The 24352-nt window shown below is 33.3% G+C and overlaps 1 protein-coding gene across 2 annotated transcripts in view; it reads left to right on the forward strand.

Annotated features, from left to right (window-relative positions):
• Skic3 (SKI3 subunit of superkiller complex) overlaps positions 1-24352 on the forward strand; it is a 101676-nt gene that overhangs the window by 1114 nt on the left and 76210 nt on the right. Inside the window, exons 2-10 of one of the 2 annotated variants that reach the window (XM_027927745.2) lie at positions 4005-4071; positions 7541-7687; positions 9319-9408; positions 12656-12799; positions 14037-14128; positions 14539-14614; positions 15172-15312; positions 18253-18351; positions 18467-18575. In XM_027927745.2, coding sequence (XP_027783546.2) covers positions 9319-9408; positions 12656-12799; positions 14037-14128; positions 14539-14614; positions 15172-15312; positions 18253-18351; positions 18467-18575 — 751 coding nt within the window. In that variant the 5' untranslated portion in view covers positions 4005-4071; positions 7541-7687. The remainder of the gene's footprint in view (positions 1-4004; positions 4072-7540; positions 7688-9318; positions 9409-12655; positions 12800-14036; positions 14129-14538; positions 14615-15171; positions 15313-18252; positions 18352-18466; positions 18576-24352) is intronic. The other variant, XM_071612400.1, reaches the window with a different exon arrangement.

Consider the following 24352-nt stretch of genomic DNA (forward strand, 5'->3'; position numbering starts at 1 on the left):
AATTGTTAAGCATCATGCTAATCAGATCTGGGAACATGCAGAAATTCAAACTTTAGATTTTTCCACAAGGAGCTTAGATTCTTAGCAAACCTAACATACCTAAAATAATAGTACATTATGGAATTTAATACAAGTAGACTCCCTCAAGAACAGAATATGTTTCCAAAATTGTTTTGGGCTAATTTGGAATGTAGGACATTATCATAGAAACAATATCTGCTGAAATTTAAGATTCATAAAATTTTTGTTTAACTTCTTTTCATGGCATAGTAATGGTTCTGTGAGGTATATTTACTTTCTGTGGCTTTGTATATACAGGCCTTTATTCTGATGACAGGATTACAAGAACACATCTTATTCCTCCTCTTTCTTCTCTTGGCAGTGTGAGTGAAAGCTGATGCTGCAGTGGGTTCAAACAAGATAGATATTTCAGGGCTCTAGAGACATAGTGCTGGAAAAAATCTTTTAAGATTTATAGTCTTGATTTATAGTCCTTTGTTTTCTCACCAGTAAGACCCTTTACTGCTGAACTGACCATTCAGCTTGCCCTACAACATTCTTGATGATTGGATTATCCAGCTGTGCTTTGTCATCTCCAGTGATGGGAAGCATACTTCCTTTGAGCAGTCCATTCCACATTTGTGTAGGTCTAAGTATTAAAAGTTATTATTTTGAGGGTTGTAATTCAGTGATAGAGTGCTTGCCTAGCACATGTGAGGCACCACATTCAGCACCACATTAAAAAAAATAAAGATATTATGTCCATCTACAACTAAAAAAAATTTTTAAGTTATTCTTTTGCACTGCAGTCAGTCTGCCTCTACTTTTAACCACTCATTCATTACTCTCCACTTTTACATGGGTAATCTCTCCCTTTGAACTGTCTTTACCTCCGCTCCACTAATTTAATTTTCTTAGTCTTTCCCTCAGTTTCTTCAGCTAGTTATATAATTTTAGATTTCTTCATTGTTTTGATCACTCTCCTCTGAACATGGAACATTTTTACTTATCACTAACTTACACTGTCAGAAAATGTACTTTGTAGGTGCACATGTGTGTATATTTATGTTGCAGTGAGGATAGGGGTTCTGTTTTAGTTTGCAGGGGCTGTCATAATAAAACATTAGATTGGTTGGTTTAAACAACAGAAATTAATTTTCTCATAATTGTGGAGTTTAGAAGTCAAATATCAAGGAGTTGGCAGGTTTAGTTACTTTTGAGGTTGCTTTTCTTAGTTTGCAAATGGCCAGCTTTTTTTTCTGTGTCTTTATATGGTCTTTCCTTCTATACATTTGTATCACTGGTGTGTCCAGATTTCTTCCAAAGATGATAGTCTAGATTAGGGTTCACCTTTATGAGTTCACTTAGCCTTCATTACCTTTGTTATCTCTAAGTACTTTCACATTCTGAAGTACTGGTGTTAGGGCTTCAAGATATGAATTTTGGGTATGTTTCAGCCCATAATAGTCTCTGTTATATGTATATATCTTAAAATCATCAATTAAAGGTTACTAGGTTAGGGATTGCTTGCTTTAGTAAATTACTCTCTTTTTCAGAAAAGTCTTCAATTGAAGAGTCTTAGTCTAATTTTTGATTCCCTGTACTTCTTTTTAATGTCCAAATTCTCATTAGTACTGTGTGTGCTGCCTATAGCAGTTATCCTAGGAACTTCTGGTCTAGTTTTGGGAGACACATTTATACACACATAAATTTAATAATAACATAAAGTTATCAAATTAATTGCCAAATAAAAAATGAAAACCAAGACATTCCAAATGCTTTTGGAGAATGCTACCATTTTTAAAATGTCATCTGGTTTTCACTGGAAAAAAAAGTCTCATGATCACAGAAATTTCAGAATTGCTTGATTAAACTATTTTTGGGTATTTAGGACATCTCAGAGACTTTAAAAGTGCTAATGTACATTGTGACTTTGAAAGAGTGAGATGTATTATGTATGGTAGTCACAAAGTTCCTAGGCCATTTATTGATACCTTTAAGCATGCTAATGTTTCTTAGAATACATTTTTGGAAATGCACCTATAGGTAATAAATATACAAGTTCAAACTAGTGTGTGATTGGTCTGGGAAGGTTACGTGCTTAGCTCGTGAACTTGAATTCTGTGTAGTATGAAAATATAAACAGTGGACAGGCTGAATGGGAGGAGCAAAGATGTACAGGTATAAAACTCTGGAGGGTGATTAAAAAAAGTAATGTGAGGTAACATTGAAACATTACCATGTCATTTGGTGGTAGGGTTTTGTAGCTAGATCATCAGCTATTTGTTGTGTATGTATTGTATTGCTCAATAGGTATTGAATATTAAGAGACTCCAAAGATTTATGAACTGCATTTATGGATTTATTGAATTAAAACACAGGCCATATATATGTAGGATAATTTAAAGTATCTTTTAAATTCCAGGCTCAGCTAAGTGTGGTTCAGAGGAGGGAGTGATCCTGGTGGCAGGCTTTGCCCTAGTATTTGTGTAGTAACTTAATTTGAAGAGGATACTCATGTTTGGGGATAGCTGTCTTTTAAGTAAGATAAACAAGAAGATTACTTCTTGAACTAGGTATAGGAAAGTGGCAGAGGGTTTGGGAATTTTGAACATATAGAGAAAAATTTAATATAACTACTGGGTTACCATCATACTAGTCATTTTAGGAATGGCAGGAAAGTAGTGAAGTTACTTGAGAGGATAACAGATCAGGTGAACAGAATTAATATACTTGCGTTCGGGCATTCCATCTATGTGCATATCAGGTAAGTGATATCCTCACTTTACCAGCGAGGAAATGGTAAGGTTGAACAAAGTCAAAGGGGTTGATTTCTTAAGCTCCTTCTCAACCAGGTTAAGTCATGGTAGGTAAATATGACAGAGTCGTAGGATTGACAGAATCTGTGGTACTTCATAAGAACTGAGTTGAAGTGACTGAGTAACACATTAAAATCAAGGGTGGGGTGGGTAGTCAATTGTTGGATGGAGGCTAAAGGAATCAGTGGAATAAACCCAGGATTTTACTTTGTCTATTTTTAACTTTTATCTTAGTTTCCTAAACATTAAAAATAATAACATAAATAAAAAACATGAAATAACATAAATAAAAACATATGAAAAAATGTTCAATATCTCTTGTGTGGAATACCATACTTTGTTTTCTTACCAGTAAGACCCTTTACTGCTGAACTGACCATTGTATTAGGTAAATTTTAATACATGTTTTGGTCTTGTAAACTTACTTTCTGGTCCTTGTTCATCTGTATCTGTGTCTCCTAACATTTTGCACTTCCTAATTCTGAAGTAGCATGTTTATTTTCCACTTCATTCAGCTTTTCAAACCACCTTCATTCTTTCCATTAAGCATTTTAGGTAGTTTTGTTTGACATAAGCTATTTCAGAATGTCATCAAAATATCTTTAGAATTTGTAGTTGTGTATTTGTAGTTATATTTTAATGGCTATTTAAATATTTCTGATGACATGTTCACATGAGGTAATGTTTTCCTTAGTTTTCAAACTAATATAGTTGCATAATGTGGATAGCTTTTTACATACTTATAACCCTTTATATAGCTTAGAACGAGGTTCACTTTAGCATGGTTAGGCTGAAAGTTTGTAGTAAATAAGTGCCCTCAGTTTCCCTAGATTCAAAACAACATAGCATAGAAATAGTTAATATTCTTTTTTGGCTTAAGTCTTTATTTTGACTTGGTGTTTATTGAGTTTCTGATTTTTTTTTTTTTTTTCAGAATCTTTCTGATCTCCAAAAGACTTTTGTTTTCATTACCTGAGACTGTAGGAATGCAGTTTATGCCAATTCAGACATTTGAAGATTAAGATTAGTGTCTCACTGAGAAAGAAGATTAAAAATTGTACATGATTACTTCTCATGTTTTAAATTATTAATTGAATGTGAATATGATATTTAAAAAATTCATATTTGGGATTATGGATGTTATCCCTTTTATATTATTATCTTATTTGTTTTTATTTAATTCAGATGAAAAACAGGTAAAGAACAATCTGCAATTCAAGAAGAAGAAAGAGGTGGTGATAATAAGTAAAAGGTAAGTGTCTAAAATGCTTATTGATAAGCATCTAGAGTCTATATTTACTTAATGATTGCTATTACTGGTTCCTTTCAGAAGAAAGATTTAATGGCATAGATTTTGTAAATCATAATACAGCGAGGAAATGGTAAGGTTGAACAAGGTCAAAGTAATTTTTGTTACTAGATTTCAGAGTATTATGTCAACTCAGGAACTGACTTCCTTAAACGACTCCAAAACACAAGAAGTAAAATCAAAATCAATAAGTGGAATAGCATCAAATTAAAAAGCTTCTTCACAGCAAAGGAAACAATTAAGAGCATGAAAAGAGAGCCAATAGAATGGGAGAAAATCTTTTCCACCTCCTCCTCAAAGTGGGCATATACAAGGAACTGAAAAAACTTAACACACATACACACACACAAAACAAAAATAAAATCAAAACCAAAAATAATAAATGGGCAAAGGAACAAAATAGGCAGTTTTCAAAAGAAGAATGAATGGTCAACAAGTATATGAAAAAAATGTTCAACATCTCTAGTAATTAGAGAAATGCAAATTAAAACTACATTGAGATTTCGTCTAACTCCAGTCAGAAGGCAGTTATCAAGAATACAAGTAACAATAAATGTTGGTGAAGTTGTGGGGGAAAAGGTATACTCATACATTGTTGGTGGGACTGCAAATTGTTGTAACACTCTGAAAAGCAATATGGAGATTCCTCAAAAATCTAGGAATGGAACCACCATATGACCTAGCTATTCGTCTCCTATATATATCCGAAAGATAATCAGCATACTACAGTGAAATAGCCACATCAATGTTTATAGCAGTACAGTTCACAATAGCCAACCTATGGAGGAAACTGAGGTTCCCTTCAACAGATGAATGGATAAAGAAAATGTGGTATATATACATAATAGAATATTACTCAGCCATAAAGAAGAATGACTTTATGGCATTTGCTGGTAAATGAATGGAACTGGAGACCATCATCTAAGTGAAATAATCCAGCCCCTCAGCTGGGCACTTTAGGACATATCAATCAATTTATCTATGGCTGATAGTTTTGAGGATATTTATATCATTGCCTTTTTGGCATGACTATTACTAATTCTTCTTAAATATAGTTGCTACTTTTTAATCTTGATTTATATTGGATAAAAATGTTTTAGGTTGGTAGTAGAAAAATTCTTGGTCTGTACACAAAGGACTTAAAAACAGCATACTGCAGGGACACAGTCACATCAATGTTTATAGCAGCACAGTTCACAATAGCTGAACTGTTAAACCAACCTAGATGTTCTTCAGTATATGAATGGATAAAGAAAATGTGGTATATATACACAGTGGAATATTACTCAGCAACAAAAGAGAATAAAATCATGGCATTCATAGGATGGAGTCGGAGAACATAATGCTAAGTGAAGTTAGCCAATACCAAAAAACCAAATGCTGAATATTTTCTCTGATATAAGGAGGCTGATTCATAATGGGATTGGGAGGGGGAGCATGGGAGGAGTAGATGAACTCTAGATAGGGCAAAGGGGTGGGAGGGAAAGGGAGGAGGCGGTAAAAATGATGGTGGAATGAGATGGATAGCATTACCCTAAGTACATGTATGAAGACACAAATGTGTGAATATACTTTGTGTACAACCAGAGATACGAAAAATTGTGCTCTATATGTGTAATATGAATTGTAATGCATTCTGCTGTCATATATAACAAATTAGAATTAAAAAAAAAGGAAATGGGTTTCAGTAGTACCCAGTGGATGGTTAGTCCTCAATAAAGGTTTGCTTGAAAACTTAGTGAATGATCTGCTTCCTTTCTCCTCAAAAGGAGAGAAGTAGTTTTTAGGTAATTAAGGTTCCAATATTTTGTTTCTTTAGAAATTAATCTCCTGAAATTTAAATAAGCATGCATGCATGTGCACACACACACTCATACATATACACATTAAATGAAGAGAGAGGTCCTCACTGCTAGCAATGAGAAATGTCATTTCAAATGCAGAAGGAATGGGAATAGATTACTAGAGAATTGCACTGCAGCATAAGGAATTGTAATTATATATGGAGACACATGAATATGGAAAGACTGGAATGGGTTACCAAGAGACAGTGAAGTTTGATTCTAGTGATCTTTAGAAACAATCTACTTAAAAAGTTTTTAATGATTTCCTATTTGTTGCTGTATTTAAGTCCGGATTTGTCTGTGTGACTTTTAAAAGTTGTAATCTTAGACTCTACCTGTCTAATCTTGTTTCTTCTATTCTTTCGTGAGTCATTTCTGTTCCATTCAGCATGATTTTCTTATTGTTTCTTAAGCTTGCCACAGTCATTTCTGTCTCTTTGCTAATACAGTTTTTTCTGACTGGAGTAATTTTCTTTCTTTTTTTAAATTTAATTTTTATTTATTTATTTATTTTTTATAAAAAAATAGTTGTTCAAAACATTACAAAGCTCTTGACATATCATATTTTCATACATTTGATTCAAGTGGATTATGAACTCCTATTTTTACCCCGTATACAGATTGCAGAATCACATCGGTTACATATCCACGTTTTTACATACTGTCATACTAGTGTCTGTTGTATTCTGCTGCCCTTCCTATCCCCTTCCTATCCCCCCTCCCCTCCCCTTTTCTCCCCTCCCCTCTCTCTATCCCATCTATCGTAACTCATTTCTCTCTCTTGTTTTTTTTTTTTTTTCCCTTTCCCCTAACTTCCTCTTATATGTACTTTTGTATAACAATGAGGGTCTCCTTCCATTTCCCTGAAATTAAAATTTAATTTTTTATTGGTGCATTATAGTTGTATGTAATGATGGGATTTGTTATTATATATGTGTACATGCACATGTGGAGTGATTTTCTTTCTTTATTCCATTTTTTAAAATATTGTTTTAGTTATACATAGACACAATATCTTTATTTTGTTTATTTATTTTTATGTGGTGCTAAGGATCGAGCCCAATGCCTCACATGTGCAAGGCAAGCACTCTGCCACTGAACCACAACCCCAGCCCTCTTTCTTCCATTCTTAAGTCCTGTCTTCTTTTAGTAGCCATCAATTACATCACAAACCTTTTTTTCCTCTGAATTCCTACAGCACTTCTACTTAATCATCTGTGGTTTAGTATTTGGTTTTCTAGTAATTCATATGTCTTAGGTCTTTCTCTTGATGTATATTGTATTCTTTAGAACAGGGACCTTTTTTTATATCATGTGCAGTGAATAGCTTGGGGACTGCATGTAGTTTTAATGCCAGTTGGTTCTACTGTTTATGTATATGCTCCCACTTAAATAGTAGGTTGTAGAAGAGATGGTGATCTTCATCCTGAAAAGGTGGTAGTCTTCTGTTTTTTTTTGTTTGGTGTTATTTTGAGGCTGCTTTTGTTCTTGATTTTTTTACTTGAAAGTTTCTTTTCATTGATCTAGATTGGTTATCATCATTGATGTTCTCTCTCTCTCTTTTTTAGTCTGTGGGTTATTTTACCAAAGGAAACAGGTTTATGAAAATCTGTGAAATCAGCATTGAACTCTGTTACCTAATCATTGAGATTTGTAAACTACAAAAGAATCCTTCTCAAGTTTTCACCCATAAATTAATACCAAGATAATTTCAGGTGAGGCAGTAGTTTTCAAATAAGAGCATATGAAATACTTTGCTTTAAATTATGTAATTATTATAATTAGGTGTAAGATTTTTTTTTTTTTTGCCTATTTGAAGAATCTGGTTCTGGCTATAAAGAAGTTGCTTTTATGGCATCTTAATTTTTATATTATTTTATGTATTATATTATTTTCTTTAAGTCAAAAATATATTTTTTTTAACCTCTACCTTCACAAATTTCTTTGGATTTGGGCTTGTACGTCACCCTCCTTGTATATAAAGTATTATTAGTGTAATTCATGTTTTTGATTCATTTTGTTGATTAGTAATATATTAGTAATTCATGTTTTTGATTCATTTTGTTGATTAAAACATCTAGAGTCTATTACTACTTAATATTTATTCAATTTTGTTTTGCCTTTCTGGTGAAATTAGAAATAAATGAAGTTGGCAGAACATGCAAATGTTTCTTTTGTTTTCAATATTGAATTGTGATTGATTTGATTGCCTCCTGGTAAGCCAGAATAAGTTATAAAACTTAAAATAGGCTAATTTACTTAAAATCAAATTAATTTACTAGGCATGGTGGTTTATGCTTGTAATCCCAGCTATTGGGAAGCTGAAACGGAAGGATTGTAACTTCTAGGCTGGCCTGGACACTCTCAGCAACTGAGTGAGACACTGTCTTAAAAGTAACTCAGTGGTAAAGTACCCTTGGGTTCCATGCTCAGTACCATATTTCTTAACATTAAATGAAGAAATACTTTGTCTACCAATTGAAGTATCTTCTTATGGCTGAAGTTATTGTATAATCCTTTTTCATATTCATTATGCTACCATTCATGTATAAACATTGTGTTTATTTCTCTTTAGAGAAAATAATCTTATAGTAATCCTTATGTGAAGGCAGTTGATATTCTGATTTATATTTTTCAGAAACTAATATTAAAACAGAATGCTTTCTTAAACTTCCTTAAACTTTCCCATCATATTTACTGAATATTACTCTGTATAATTTACTAAATCTTATTCTGTGTAAGACTAAATTTTACTCTGTTTGGGCTTATTCTTTTGGATCTTGCTTATAAAATTGGATTGAGAACCGTATGTATTTTGGGTGCTGACCTACAAGATCATCTTTATTTTAGCCAAAAAATATGGAAAGTGAGTATAATTTAAGTATAGCTCAATTTCAACCTATTTATCAACCATCTATAATTTGTCAAAGACTAGGTTCTGGGAATGAGGCAGTAAAAAAAAGCAAACAAAAAAAGCCCCAAACCAGACAAAAATCTGGCCTATATAGAACTTACATTCTGGAAGAGTTGGGGGTGCAGATAATAAGTAAGATAAAAAATAGAATATATAGTGTATTAGAAATATGTTTTGAAGAAAAAATAAGGGGAGGGCTAACGGGAATATAATGGGAATAGGGAGATAGAAGATTTAAAATTTTAAATTATATATCTTGGGAAGATTTCAGTTAGAAAGTGACATTTGAATAAAAATCTGAAGAGGTGAGAGAATAAGCTATATGGTAGTAGAGAGAAAACACAGGTGCCTTTTTCATATGGTTAAGTTTGTTGAGACTCTTACAGTTAGGTAGATTTCTTGTGGATTCAACTGGGTTTCTTGCCTTGACAGATGTCCAGCAAAGAAGTGAAGACTGCTCTAAAAAGTGCAAGAGATGCAATTAGAAACAAAGAATATAAAGAAGCTTTGAAACATTGCAAGGTATCTGATATTTGTTTCTTCCACAATAAAAGTATGTTACTCATTTATAAGTGTTATATGGTGTGAATCATTTACTGTCTACATGCAACAAATGTGATAAGACCATTTAGTAGGACAAGTGGAGTGGTTGAATTAATAACTCCTTAGTAGGAAAAATTAAGCCACACTTCATTTTGTCTTTTTCTTTATTGGTAAATTATTGAAGGCATATTGTTAAAACCTGAATGTGTCATAAATATTTTTAGATGGGTTATTTTATATCTTAAAGTTTGTATTCTTTAATGGTATATTGACGTTCTAGTTATATTTTGTTTGTGGATGGGAGAATCAGGATTCTAAAGCTCTTTTGTATGCTGATGGGAATGTCCCTGCGAAAGGGAGAAATTGAATGTGAGGGAGAAATAGAAGGTGCTAGCGTAGTGAAGTCCTTGGGAAGGTTAGGATGGGATCTAGAGCTTGAGAGGAGGGCTCTTGAAGATAAGAGCATTCCATCTGCAGGCCTCTGTTTTCTTGATGAAGTATAAACTAATAGTGAGAAAGGATTTTTATAGAAGGTTTGAGACAAAAGAAGCCTTGAAGCAGCTTGACAAAACAAGCTACTAGTAAGAATTGTAAGGATTACAAGGCTCTAATAAGAGTCTATTTAAAGTTACATGTTATTAAAAGTGAACAGTGAACTTAAATGTGTTTTTCTTACTTCATATTGAGGTCCTTGGAATACCTCTATTACACTATATATTCCATTTTTTAATCTTACATATTATCTGCACCCCAACTCTGCCAGAATGTAAGTTCTACATAGGCCAATTTTTGTCTGGCTTGGGGCTTTTTTTGTTTCTTCGTCTTATTTATTTATTTATTTATTTATTTATTTATTTATTTATTTATTTATTTATTACTGTCTGTTCTCACCTTTGGAGATGGGAGTGGGGTTCAGCTATGGATGGTGAGAAAGAAGAGGGGAAACAGTCAGAGGAGTTGAGGGAGTTGTGAACGGGAGTGATGACACTGATGGGTTATGGAGTCCAGGCTGGGTAAGGAGGGATGAGAAATTAAAAGTGGGGTAATAAGTAGTAGAAAAGGGGGTGGTGTAAAAAAATTAGAGTTATCAGAAGTTTGTTACCATGAGTCCATTATAGTAATTGAACTGGAAAGACAGGAGAAGGGCAGAATAGTAGCATGTTGGAAATCTTATTTTTAGATGGTGGGGAAAAGTGGGAAGGTTAAGTAACTGAGAGGCTACAGTTCAATGGGACATCAACATGAATGTTAGAATGAATATGGGAATTGAGGAGGAGAAGATGGATAGAAAATTTTTGCTTAAATATTTGAGAACAGAGTAGTTCCTACGAGTTTGTTGATGGTAATAGTAACAAGGAGAGTATTTTTTGCAGTATAGTTGGATGACTTGAGCCTCAAAGATAGTGGTGTTTTTGAAGAAGGAGAAACAGAAGAGGAATGTAGGCAAGGAGAACTTCTTTCTCATTCTGGCACTGTGGTATTAAGTATATAAGAGATAGGAAGTTAGCTGCAGCATATGAGATTGATAAGGGAATAGCCAGGTTTCAGTCCAGGCAGAACTTACTACAGTTAAAAAAAAGGTTGAAAATATGGAGGGAACTTGGCTGATCCAGATTGGGCATTCTAAAGGGCACACTGATGAATTTAGGAGAGTGGTAGAGAGGGAATTGGGCAAAATTAGGAGAAATATAGGATAAGAATATCTTTGTGAAGTGCACATTTCCAGTGGTGACTGTGAGGCCAGCAGGGATATGAGGCCATGATAGTACTAATCTTAATACAGAAGAAGGTGGGCAGTCTGTTTATACTGGGTTAGGGTGGTAGATTGAATGAAAGAAGGGGAGAAGGACTATTTCCTTAAGCAGTAGTCTTATTGAACAAATAAAGCACATGTGAACCTGTTTCTATTGTTATATACAGCAGCATCATAGCATTCTTCAGTATATTTCATGGAAAATTCAGATATGAATTCTACCAACTAGTTCATACTGAAGGTTTATACTGAAGGTACTCAACTAGAAAACACAAATGGAGACTAAATCAGTGACAGATGTCTGATTACTGATTTAGTAACCTAGAATGTTGGTTGACAATAAATGAATTTTTAAAAAAGAAATGTTGCTTCTTAGTGTATTTGCTGTGGCTTTGTCTGATCATCACCTTGTCTACCTGTGGGGCTTTATAATATGGTGTGATCATCCCTTTAGAGAAGGCTTTTCCAATTTGTGCAGATGGAGTTAGGTATTTTTTCCTCTATGTTCTCTCAGAATCTTATACCTGCTTTTACCACGTTGTTGTAATTATCTGTTTAAAAATCTGTTTCAGATTTTGAAAACCAGTAATTGCTGATTGTTAGATGACTATGCCATTTATCATTTATTTGACAGTTATGTGTGAGCCTTTGGACCTGATGTTGGGGACATAAACATTAATAAGGGCCCAGAGTTTAGAACTGAACTTTGGTAGTTAATGATCTCATTGTTATGGTTTTTTAGGAGGCAGCATTATTAGAATGGGACTTGTGCAGCACATTGATGATAGATTGCTGGAAGTGTTAGGTGGATACACATAAACCTAAGTTGGTTCAACTCATAGTAAAGTTCTTATTTTCTCTAGAATATATAAAACCTTAAGAAGCTAATTTCATTTTAGGAACTAGTTTTGTTTTTCTTTCCCTGCTTTCTACTTCAAGCTGTTTTATACTTACCCAGTATTCTCAAAGAGTAGGAGGGGGCATTTGATGGAGGCATCAGGATCACTTGGGCAGCTTTAAAAATATATACTTCAGCTGGGCATGTTGGCGCATACCTGTAATCTTAGCAGTTCAGGAGGCTGAAGGTGGGAGATGTGAGTTCAAAGCCAGCCTCAGCAACTTAGCGAGGCCCTAAGCAACTCAGTGAGATCCTATCTTAAAGTAAATACAAAAGGGGCTGGAGATGTAGCTATGTGGTTAAGCGCCTCTGAGTTCAATCTCTGGTATCACCCCACCCCCCAAATTTTCTCTATCTATCTATCTATCTATCCCTCATATTCCAAACCCTTTACAATCACTAATGCAGTTCAGTTCCCTGAGGAAACTGAAACTAGAGAGATTAAATAGCATTCCAGGCCTCTCTGTTAGTGATAGATGCAGATTTCCTGATTTTTAATAGACTGTTACTTTGTTGTTGTTTGTTCAATAGTTTCAAAAATAAAATGACTTTCTTTTAATTTTGTTTTTAATCAGACAGTCTTAAAACAAGAGAAAAATAACTACAATGCCTGGGTTTTTATTGGTGTTGCTGCAGCAGAGCTAGAACAACCTGATCAGGCCCAAGGTGCCTATAAGAAAGCTGCTGAACTAGAACCAAACCAATTACTAGCTTGGCAGGTATGTAGACATGTTTTTTTCCCCTATAACATGGGAAATAATTTGTTTTTGTATTTTTCAAAGTATAAATGACAATGTTAAACATTTAAACGTCTTTTTGCCCCATATAAGAAAAAAATTAAATTTACTGGTCTTTTAAGCCTATAATTAGTTTTTTAAAAAAAGTGTTGCTAAAGAATACTATGTATCACTATTTAACATTCTACCTAATGGACTATTTCTGAAAGCAAGGACCCAAGTTGATCGACTATATAAATCTTTAACATAATTATAGGTACATTAAAAAGATATCTAGAATATTCTTTATGCTTACCAGGGGGAAAAGAATTGTATATAAATGTTTTCTAAAAATAAAATAATGTCAAATTCTCATTTCCCTCTCTTAAAGTCCAAGTTAAATTCTTTATTCGTGTCAATCTTAATGTTTTTTAGTTGGATTCTCTAACTTTTTCATATTTAATGAATTTGTTTCATGTGTCAATTACATCTTTGAAGCTAATTAATAGGAAGCAGTAGGCTCTGGTAAGTATGAACTTGTTTCAGGTTCAGATGAATAAGAACTTGGGTGAGGGTACCTGGTATACCCTTAGAGAAATGGCTGCATTTGAAGCAAAAGTGAAAAATTTCACAAACTACTTGAATATTTTTTCAATTTGTATCATAGAAGTAGTGTCATTCAAAACACATCTAAAATTAAATCTTCTCACCTGTACATAATACACAAAAGGGTAACTACATAGTTAATGAATACATTATTTAGCTTGATTGTGGTGCTTATTTTACAATGTGTACATATATCAAAAACATCAGACTGTATATCTTAAATTATTTTTCCATATAAATGATATCTCAATAAAGCTGTTTCAAAACATACTGAATCATTTTTAAAAAGTAGTGCCATGTTTTTTACCTCATTGAAATTTTTTTTTTATTGTGAAGCACTTTAAAATACATTTTGAAAAGTGAAGAGAATGGAATAATGAACCTCTTTATGCCCTTCATTCAGATTCAACAAAAATCCACCCACATCAGTATTTTTTCAAACCTGTCCTTTCATCTGCTTTCTCCCACTCCCAGTTATTTGGAGGCAAATTCCACACATATCATTTCATGTGTAAAATATGGTAATATTTTATTGCAAATAATATTTAGAGGTTATCACATTATTTAGCAAAATAAATGAATGTAGGAATATCGGATGTTTAGATAAAAATAATTGCTACTATTTCTTTTTTAGGGTTTAGCAAGCTTGTATGAGAAGTGTAATCACATAAATGCTAAGGATGACTTACCGGGTGTTTACCAAAAACTCCTGGATCTTTATGAAAGGTAATGAATATATAGGGAATGACTATATTTTTTTATAAGCTTGAATTAGAGTAAACTGATTAAAAATTATATAGAAGTATGCCAAGCATTTACTGGGATTTGGGAAGCATTTTTCTTTCAAATGTTTATAATACAATCTCTTGATTATGATTAAAATAGGATCAAAACATTCCTAGTAAGAAGATTGACTAATTTGAGAATTTTGGTATTACTTTTAGTCAATATAATGAAAAATGACATTTCTTAAATTTTTTTAACAAAAGACTCTTTTTACAAAATTTTATTGTGGTATTTTTCAATAAAATAGTACCTGATAATATTATTGAGATATTTTAATTTTTAGTGCTTTAAGTTCTTGATTATTTTCATTATCAGATTAAAAAGTCATTTTCTGTTGTTTTTGATCTAAGTGTTGACAAACAGAAGTGGTGTGATGTCTGTAAGAAACTTGTGGATCTCTATTACCAAGAAAAGAAACACCTAGAGGTTGGTTAATGGTTTTCTAATGTCTTAGACATCTTTTAATAAAAACTATTGTTAGAAGAAAGCTATCATTTTGTCTAAGTAAAAATTAAAAATTAATATGTGGTATGATATCATAAGACTTTAAGAGGTAAATTACAATGCTTTGGCAATTATAAACAATTCAAATTTAAGGTATCATAACTTCTAGATCTTTTTGAAACAGGGTGAGTTATAAATTAAATAACTAAAAGTGTCATCTGTGGAACTTGGTGACCACTGTGGTGTCTCTGTAGCTGATGATTTAAGCTATAGGTGTTGGGAACCGTGGTCATCAGTTTTGTATCTGCTCTGGTATCTCACATCATATTTCTGATGGAAGTACTCTGTGGATTTGCCCAATCAGCATATATTTTATAGGTTTCATAATAGATGGAATTCTTTGCTTACGCTGTTTTTGTATATTAGTGGATATAAGAAGTATTTTTTCTTTATTTCCAGATTTTGCATTTTTCATTTGTCATTTATTTTTTTTTTTATGTATTTAAGATAACAATCATTTTAAATCTCCTTTTTAATAGGTGGCTCGAACATGGCACAGATTGATAAAGACACGGCAAGAAGAAGGTGCAGACAACCAGGAGCTTCATCAGCTATGGAGGAAATTGACTCAGTTGCTGGCTGAGAGTATGGAAGATCAGAATAATGAAACCCAGCAATTGGTATTAACTTATTTATTCTTCACAGTTTGTATCATGAAAATTAATCCTTTAATTTAATTTAGAAAATGGAAACATAATGAATATATAGGATAATACTGTCTGTCAGATGAGGTATTTTGTAAGTGTAATTTTACATTCATAGGGGCTCTTCCTGATAAAGTTAACATTATTGGCCTGCAGTCTCATGAAGTCTGGAGGGAGTGGAATTGGTACTCAATAGCATTAGAATTTCCTTCCCTTGTATTTATAAGAATTCACAATAAATCAATAACTTTATGCCCTAGGGGAAAAACTGTAAAAATTTTTTTTTTTTAATTTCTAAAAATTGTACTTTGAAGGTATGAACTTATGAACTGAGTACTGAATTACTTTGAGAATTAACAACTTAACTAGTTAGAGAATTTATACCTGAATAATACTCCTTTTTAGGGAGCAGATTTTCAAGTAATTAAAAAAAAAAGAATTTTTTTTCTGTAAAAAATATTGATTATTGCACCATACTTGGAAAATATCTCTGTAATACTTTTTTTGTTTGTGAGTCTAAAAGTCAGCCTAATTTCTTATTATAATAAATAGCTACTCAATTTATTCATGTATTTGAATGGAATTTTTAAACCAAATGGAATTTTTAATATAAGTTACAGACTCTGTATGGAATAGAAAATTCATTTCCTTGTGTTTGCTTATTTGTTCACTCATTAATTTGTTTCTTTATTCAGAAAATATTTATTGAGTATGTGTGTTAGGTAGTGTCCTAAGATCTAAGGATAAAATGTAAGAATAAGATCTTTCTCTATTTTTGTGTGGTTTGTTAGCTCTCCATTACTAAGACAAAATATATGAGAAAATCAAGTTAAAAGGAGAAAAGTCTTATTTATTTATTTATTTATTTTTGGGTTACTCTTCTAGAGATTACAGTTCCTGGTCAGCTAGCTGCATTGCTTTGGGCCTATGGCAAGACAGAACATCATGGTGGGGAGTACATGGTGGAGCAAAACTGCTTACTCCATGGTGGCCAGGAAGAAAAGAGGGAAAAGAAGGGACCATGGTCCTGATATACCCTTTGAAGGCATCCCCATTGACCTAACCTCTTTGATTAGGTCCTGTTTCCTAAATTTTCCTCCATTTCCAAAAGTGCCATAAGTTGGCAAATAAGATTTTAATACATGGCCTTTGGGATCATTTAAGATCCAAACCCTACGTGATAATGGTGGTTAATCTGTGCATAGGTGCAGTTGTAGAAGAAATTGAGTAGTGATGAAAGAAAGAAATAGCTTACCAGCTTCTCTTAAATCACACCTTTATAATATGGCTTCAGTATTTTTCTTAGAATAATATAAGGTACCAGAATATCTAAGCACATATCAAAACAAAATGTCTTTTTGATTTGTATGTACTGTACTCTTCCATAAAAGATAATTAATTGTTATGCTATGTTGACCAGACTGTCTCTGAACTCCTAGGATCAAGTGATCTCACTGCCTTAGCCCTTCCAAGTAGCTGAGACTTTTGGCATTTACCACTGTGCCCAGCTGTTGTCTGCCTGCCAGTATGTTTATTTGGTTGTTTCTTTTTTTGTGTGTGCTAGGGAAGAAACCTAGTGCTTTGTGATGTTAGGAGCAGCCTCTACATCTCCAGCTTCAATTATACTTGTACTTTTTATACATTAACACATATAACTTGTGTTCAGTGTGATCTTTTCACATATGTGCATAGCATGCAGTGATCATATCCAATCCAATCATATCCAATTAAAACAAATAAAAATAAATAAATAAAAAAAGAATTTCTGGCTATTAAAAATAGATTCAAAGGTTAGGAGAGGGGTTATTTTCACCTTGAGTTAAGAGTGTTCACAAAAAAGTCATCATTTTCTATTTAGAATAATTTCATTATTTTTTTTGAAAAACCATTAGCTTTAACTTTTAGTTAATCTTCATTTTTGTTAAGATCATTAACTTTTTCAGAGCACTGAAATTTTACTTATTCATGAAGACTTTGTATCATATTTACCAAATAAAATTTGAGGTGGTAAACTTCATTAGTAAATTAAGTCATAAAATATTTATTAAAAGATGTAGAACTTATATAACCAATATAAATGATTATAAAGTGTTTTAAAGTGCTTGCCTTGGGTTTTAGTATTGCTGTTCTTGAGCAAGACTTATTTAAAAGGCCTCTTGGAATTTTCTTCAAAGTCAGATAATACTTTATAAGAAATTATTTCATTACGGTTCAGTCTTATCTCTTTTGCCAGAAGCAAAGTGCTATATACAGTTTTTAAAAATTTTTAAAAGTTTTCTAGTTGTAGATGGACAAAATACCTTCATTTTGTTTATTTATTTTTATATGGTGCTGAGGATCAAACCCAGTGCCTCACATGTGCCAGGTAAGTGCTCTTATCACTGAGCCACAATCCCAGCCCCACAATTTCTATTTTTTTTTTTTTTTTTTTTTGTGATGCTGGGGATTAAATCCAGGGTCTTGTGCATTCAAGGCAAGAACTCTGTCAACTGAGGTATATCCCCTGCCCACCTCCCCACAGTTGTTTTTTAAAGGTTGAAGATTTGCTACTACTGGAGATGTTCCAAAGAATATGTTAATGATTTCAGAAGAGATGGTTTCAAAATGATGTGAACAATAACAGCTATACTAGCATATAAGACTGCTCTGGTTGATTTCTTTGTAGGAGACAGCAAAGAATGGAAGAATGTTTAATTTAATTTAATTAAAAATGTTATTAAATTATAGTTATCATTTATTAGTTTAGTGTAGTCTGCTGGCCAGTTAGAGTTAAAATATATTCTAAAATTTGTATGTACTTTTGTTTTTTTTGTTTTGCAGCTACTTGAAGTTTGTATACGGGAGTCTTATACATTCAACTGTTTATCACATTTGTCATTTAAGTTTATACATGAATACTTTTTTTGTTTGTTTCAGCTTTTAACTGCATTCGAGAATGCCCTGGGCTTATCAGATAAGATTCCTAGTGAAGATCATCAAGTACTGTATAGGCATTTCATTCAGTGTTTATCGAAAGTAAGTAAATTTTTAAAAAATCTTTAAAGTGAGTTTTATTTCTAATCAGGAAAGTGTTCACAAATGCATTTTACTACTATTGGAGTTTAGTTTATTTTGCTTTTGTATTTTCAAGTTTCCTCATGAGACTGCTAGGTTGAAGAAGGCTTGTGAAGGAATGATAAACATCTATCCCACCATACAGTATCCATTAGAAGTGCTCTGTTTGCATTTAATTGAATCAGGTAATTTCTTCCTTATTATCTTGTGTGTCCTAGAGCTATGTGATTGTGTGGGAGTGATGTTTGTATCAATCAACAAATATTTTAGTGCTTACAATATGTAAGATACAGTTTCTGTATTTCTGGACATAAAAGGAAGGAAATAACAGTAGTAGACTTGCAAGAGTATTTTTTAGTACCTTGAGAAAACAGTATCATCGGGAGTTAATTGATGAAGTATAAGGTCTTAAGCTAACATGGTGTACAGAATAGGTTGTATAGAAGATAAACTAGAGCAAGTAGATTGATAATAGCAATGAATGAACTCAGAGCACAAAAGGGAGTCATAGAAAGGAACCCATGAATGAAAAAAAAGAAAGAAAGTGATTCTTAGAGGTAAAAGAAAGGAAAAGTCAATTTTAACTTTCAATTTTCCTGAAAAGTTGACTCACTATGGAATGATGGTTTGTATGAAAGGTAAGTTAGTGAGAGATGTGAGATCAATAACAAAGCTAGACACGTAGGTTGGAAAATGGAAACATCTTTTGTCTAAGTAAAAGTGAATTGGAGTAGATAACATCAGAGAAACCTAAGGGAAAAAGGCTGATCTGGGCAATGCCAGCTGATTTGAAGAGAAAGGAAAAGGACAGAGAAAGGGAGAAGAGAACAGAGGGGAAGGTGGGAGACCAAGATGGGAAGCAAAATAGAAGGAAAGAGCAGTTGAAAAAGGAGATTACTAAGGTCTGTCATGACAGACTAAGCAACTAATTTTATAATTGAGACCTAATTATTAAGACTGTCTTTAAATCAAAGTAATTGAAGTGGAACTTAGATTATAATGATGGAGAAAAATAGGAACAAGTGGTTAGTTAGCAGGTATAAGAAGAAAAATAACTCAGAAATTTAACTTGCTGCATTTAAGGCCAGGAGGAAGAATTGTGAGAAGGGGATAATAAATTTTTAGAGGGGTAGGAGAATAATTGTAGTAGTGTCACCTGCAGGAGCATTTCAAGAGGAAAGGGCTTCTGGACATTATAAATGCTGTATTGAGGCCAAAGAAGATGAGGTGTGCTAAGAGAGTATCAGCATAAGGGTCATGTGTGTGGATTTTTGTGTGTATTTTTCCTCTGTTAGGAAACGTAATTCCAAAATCACCCAGTTTTTTCATATTTAAACATAAGATGCAATGTGTTCTAAAGATAAGTGGAATGATTTTCCTTATTGTATGACCTTTGGAACCCATCCCTCCATTCCTTTTTCTCCTGGTATAGTTGCTAAGGAGAAATTAATGACTGGTGATCATTCTTTTTCTCTCCAATCTCATTAAGCTATTAATGGTTTGTACTGTTCCCATATTCTTGGACTGCTTACATGCCAAATGGTACCAGTGAATATTTTGAAATTTCTGTTTTGAAAACTGATGGAATGCTCTCTCAACAACCATGAATGTGCCTTTAACGTGTATTTGTTAGGTAAACATGGCCCTTATAGTCCAGAAAGCCTGAAAAATAATAGAAGAAATAAAATTAACAAATACCCTAAAATTTTACTTATGAATGCAGTAGCTGACAACATGCTCCATGAGAGAGAGAGAGAGGGAGGCGGGTGGGGGGGGGGAGGGGTGAGAGAGAGAGAGAGAAAGGGATTATTCTAATTTATTAGAAATTGTATTGGTTTAAATGAAAAAAAATCATTGTTAAAGAGGATTTGGGAATGGGTATTTTGCAGAATTGAAAGAAAGTAGGTCTATATCATGGCAGAGAAGAGTGACTAGGTAAATATTTACACATATAACAAAATCAAGGGAGAATTCTTTCCCTACTGAATTGTTGCAAGAATTTTTGGAATGGTACAGTTCAAGTTTATTCTAAGATAAAGTATTATTCTAGGGATGAAAGTTTGTTAATTCAGGGCAGTAGGAAGGCATAGTTTTCTTTTTATTGTTACTCTAAGTCAAACTATGTATTCTGAAAATTAAGAACTTCTGAAAATCTCTTAACTCTCCAAATTTCTGGCCCTTCCTCCCCCAGAGTATTTCAATATCTACAGAATTTTTTGCTTCACTACAGTTAATCATTGGGTTCTCTTCCACTGGAAACAAATATATTTCATTATCCTTTGTCTTGCTTGAGTCAGTTTGTAAAGCTTCATAAAACAAGTGGTGAATAGCTTTCACAGTTGTCATCTATTGAAATGTTCTTTCATGCTAAATGACCTTTTTGATTAATTTTGCTTTCTTGCTGAAATGAGTAAGCATAAGAAACTTTGGTTCTTCAAATTCAAATACAAGCAGAAAAGAGCTTCTTTAAGGTTTTGTGCTCTAGAAATATTAGAAAATGCAGGTGAACATAAAGAAATGTACATACGTACATACGTACTTTAAAATTTTTTCCTCTCTCAAGCCAGGTTTATTTAAAAGAAAAATTCTGTAATAGTGGTCAATTTCTTCGTTATGTCAGAAATGAATTAGTTTTTTAAGAAATTCTACCTTTTTTTTTTTTTTTTTTTAAGTAAAATTCAGGAAACAGAATTCTGTAGGTATTACCATAGCATCCAACCTTCAGAACATCCTTTATATACCCTTGGTGTTTAGTATTCATCAACTTCAAGTCTGGCTTGCCTTTTGGAGAAATAAAAATAATATTGTTAAACTATTTTTTGAAATGTTTTTATTAGTGCATTGTAGTTATATATAAAATTGGAGTACATTTTGACATAATTTTACATGCATGGAATATAATTTGCTCCACTTCAGTCCCTAGTACTTCCTTTTTCTCTCCCTCCTTCCTCTATTCCCCTTCCTCAATTCTACAGATCTTTCATTTGTTTATAATTTTTAAAAAATCAATGTTTTATGGATACTCATAAAACCTTCAAATCCTCTAAACATTAAAAAGAGTACATATGTTAAATAAATTTTTACTATTTAAAAACAGTGATGTCTATTTTCTCTCTTTTCTTTCTCCCCAAACATATTTATTTAGCTAGAATTCTCAACAAGAATTAATATGGAGAAGAGGACTCATTATTGTTGTTATTACTGTTGCTAGTTTTTGAGATCACTATGGATAATTTCTGTCAATGCCACTTGGTCATATATAGAGAATATGTTACCAGAGTTAAGCATGAATATAGTTTCCTGAAATCTCATTTTGTTTCTATAATTGTGCTTCTAGGCATTAGCAAAGGAATATCTTAAGGTGTAGGAGACTGTCACATCATGTGACCAGTGTTTTTCCTCTCCTGATGGGTTGAGGCACTGATGGTCATTCTCTCCCCCCCCCCCCCCCCCCCCCCCCCCCCCCCCCCCCGCCCGCAATGATCTGGCTACTCTTAAGTTGCTGAAGACAGTAGCCCCGCTCTTGAGGGTAGCAATAATGCAACCAAATGTGTCTTCCTTTGTGATATTACCCTTTGCCCTGTTTAGGATAAAATGTTCCATGGAAACGCCCTTTGTGTGTCCCCTTCTCTTACCTGCCCTTGGGTGTGGCCTTCCTAGATGTCAGTCAGTCTGCTGACAGCAGACATCATGAAGCTAGACTCAGCCCCTTGAAACCTGACCCCTTGCCTCATTTGAATGGCTTTTCCTCAATAAAAGGGGCCAGCATGTTCTGCGGACCCTTAAGGTCAGAGGAGTATCCCTAAAGTAAAAGGTGTTTCTGTTTCTTGTGTGGTTATTTCGTGCAGCCCAGTTCCCTTGGAGTGACTCCTGAGTGTTTTTGTCGTGAGCAATGTGTGGCAAGAAGATTTGCCCTGTTCTAAAAGTGGCACCTGTTCATTTCACCTTTTGGAAACTACCTACCCACATGTGCAGTTTTGGGTACTTAGATGATCATAGGAAAGATGCATGATTGACTTTTCCTCTTTTCATCCCTTGTGTTTTCTGTAATATAGTTTATGTTGCAAAGGTAGTCTATCATAAATTATGTTTCTATGGAGTAAGAGTTTTGACTCAGAATTTGAATCAAAGGTAAAATTTTTATAGCTATTTGTTTTTCTTTTTTAGAATGGTTTCTCTAATAATTCTCAGTACCTATTAAATCTTTTTGAACATCAATTCATGATGATATTTTTAAAGGATCATCGTATTTAATGAGTACCTACAACATGTAAGAAACTATGCTAGTCTCTACTCTCTAAAAGTTCCCATTTAGTTACAGATGTGCAACAAAGGCTTGGCATATCTGTTTTAAAACTAGTAGTAAAGGTGTTATATGATATTAAAATATTCTAGACTCATGGCTCTTATTAAAGTATGCTCTCTGGGTCAGTAGCACTTAAGAAAATGTTAGAAATGCAAATTCTCATGTCTTTCACCAGACCAACTGAATAAGAAGCTGTAAGAGTGGAGCTCAGCATATTGTATTTTTAACAAGTCTTTCATGTAATTCTGATATTTGGTATAGACAGTGTCTAGTTTAGGTAAAATCACTGGATAGAAAGGAAAAAGCCACTGCCTTATATAGAAGGTATGGAGCTAGGCATATCTATCCCTTAAGTTCATGTTTATGGAAGCAATAAGAGGAATATACTGACAGGAGGAAATTCATGTCTGGAAACGTAATAATAAGTGTTTTTTTTTTTTTTTTAAACTGGCTTTGTGATCAAACTACTAATTCCAATTTGCCTGCCTGCCTGCCTTCCTTCCTTCCTTCCTTCCTTCCGATTGAACCCAAGGTGCTTAACTACTGAGCTACATCACCAGCCCCTTTTTTATATTTTATTACAGACAGGGTCTCGCTGAGTTGCTAAGAACCTCGCTAAGTTGCTGAGACTAGCTTTGAACTTGAAATCCTCCTGCCTCAGCCTTCTGGGCCACTGGGATTATAGACTGTATACCACTGTGCCCGGCTCTAATTTGTTTTCTTATTTTTCCAAGCAGTACTAAAATGTCAATTCTTCAGCCATTATGAATTCTATTTTTGGTGCTAATTTGGACTTAAAAATCATTATGTTACCTATTCCAGATTATACATTGGTGTGCATCTGGTTTTGAAAAATTTGAAATATATAAACTAAATGGTATTATGCAAATAATTTACCTTTGACATCTGTGACTGAAACAGTGGTTCCATATATGATTTAAGGGCATATGTTTTATGTAGATATTAGAGCATCGTATATTTTTTCAGATAAATTATTTCTATTTGTTCCTGTATTTATTGCTTTTATAGTCTGTCTTAATTATTTTAAGAACTTCCATATGTGATAGAACAATTTGTTGAAGTGGTGAATGCTATTTACTATTAATTCTAAAGACAAATCACTGTGTGTGTGTGTGTGTGTGTGTGTGTGTGAGTGTGTGCACGTGCGCACGCTGTTCTGGAAATGGCAGTCAATATTTTCTAAACTGTTTTACCAAAATAAATTTTAAAATAAATGTAGGCATCGGATGATTATTACATAAGCTTAATTATTACATAGAAAAAATATAGTTTTAGAAAAATGTGGAAATGTTCTGCTGAGTTTGTATACTTAGGAATATTATGTCTTTGTTCCAAGTTTTTGTTCAATGTTCAGAGGAGTAGCCCACTGTCTTTTGATTTTAGGATGCTGGAAAATTCCATTGGATCTGGCTGTCATGTTTTTGTCAGTTCATTATTGCCCACAGGGGGGAAACTGATGAAGATATCCTCCTTTGACAGGGGTTCCTTCATTTAACAACTAAAATTGTTACTGCTGAATAGGAAAGAGAGACTTGGCAAACTATATGCTCTGTAATTTAGCATACTAGCAAGTAGCAATAGGTGTTTTGTTTGAAACCCTTTAGTATGACTTCAGATTCAGTATCTGTGGAAAGT

Source organism: Marmota flaviventris, chromosome 5, assembly GCF_047511675.1.
Source record: "Marmota flaviventris isolate mMarFla1 chromosome 5, mMarFla1.hap1, whole genome shotgun sequence".
Classification (NCBI taxonomy): Eukaryota; Metazoa; Chordata; class Mammalia; order Rodentia; family Sciuridae; genus Marmota; species Marmota flaviventris.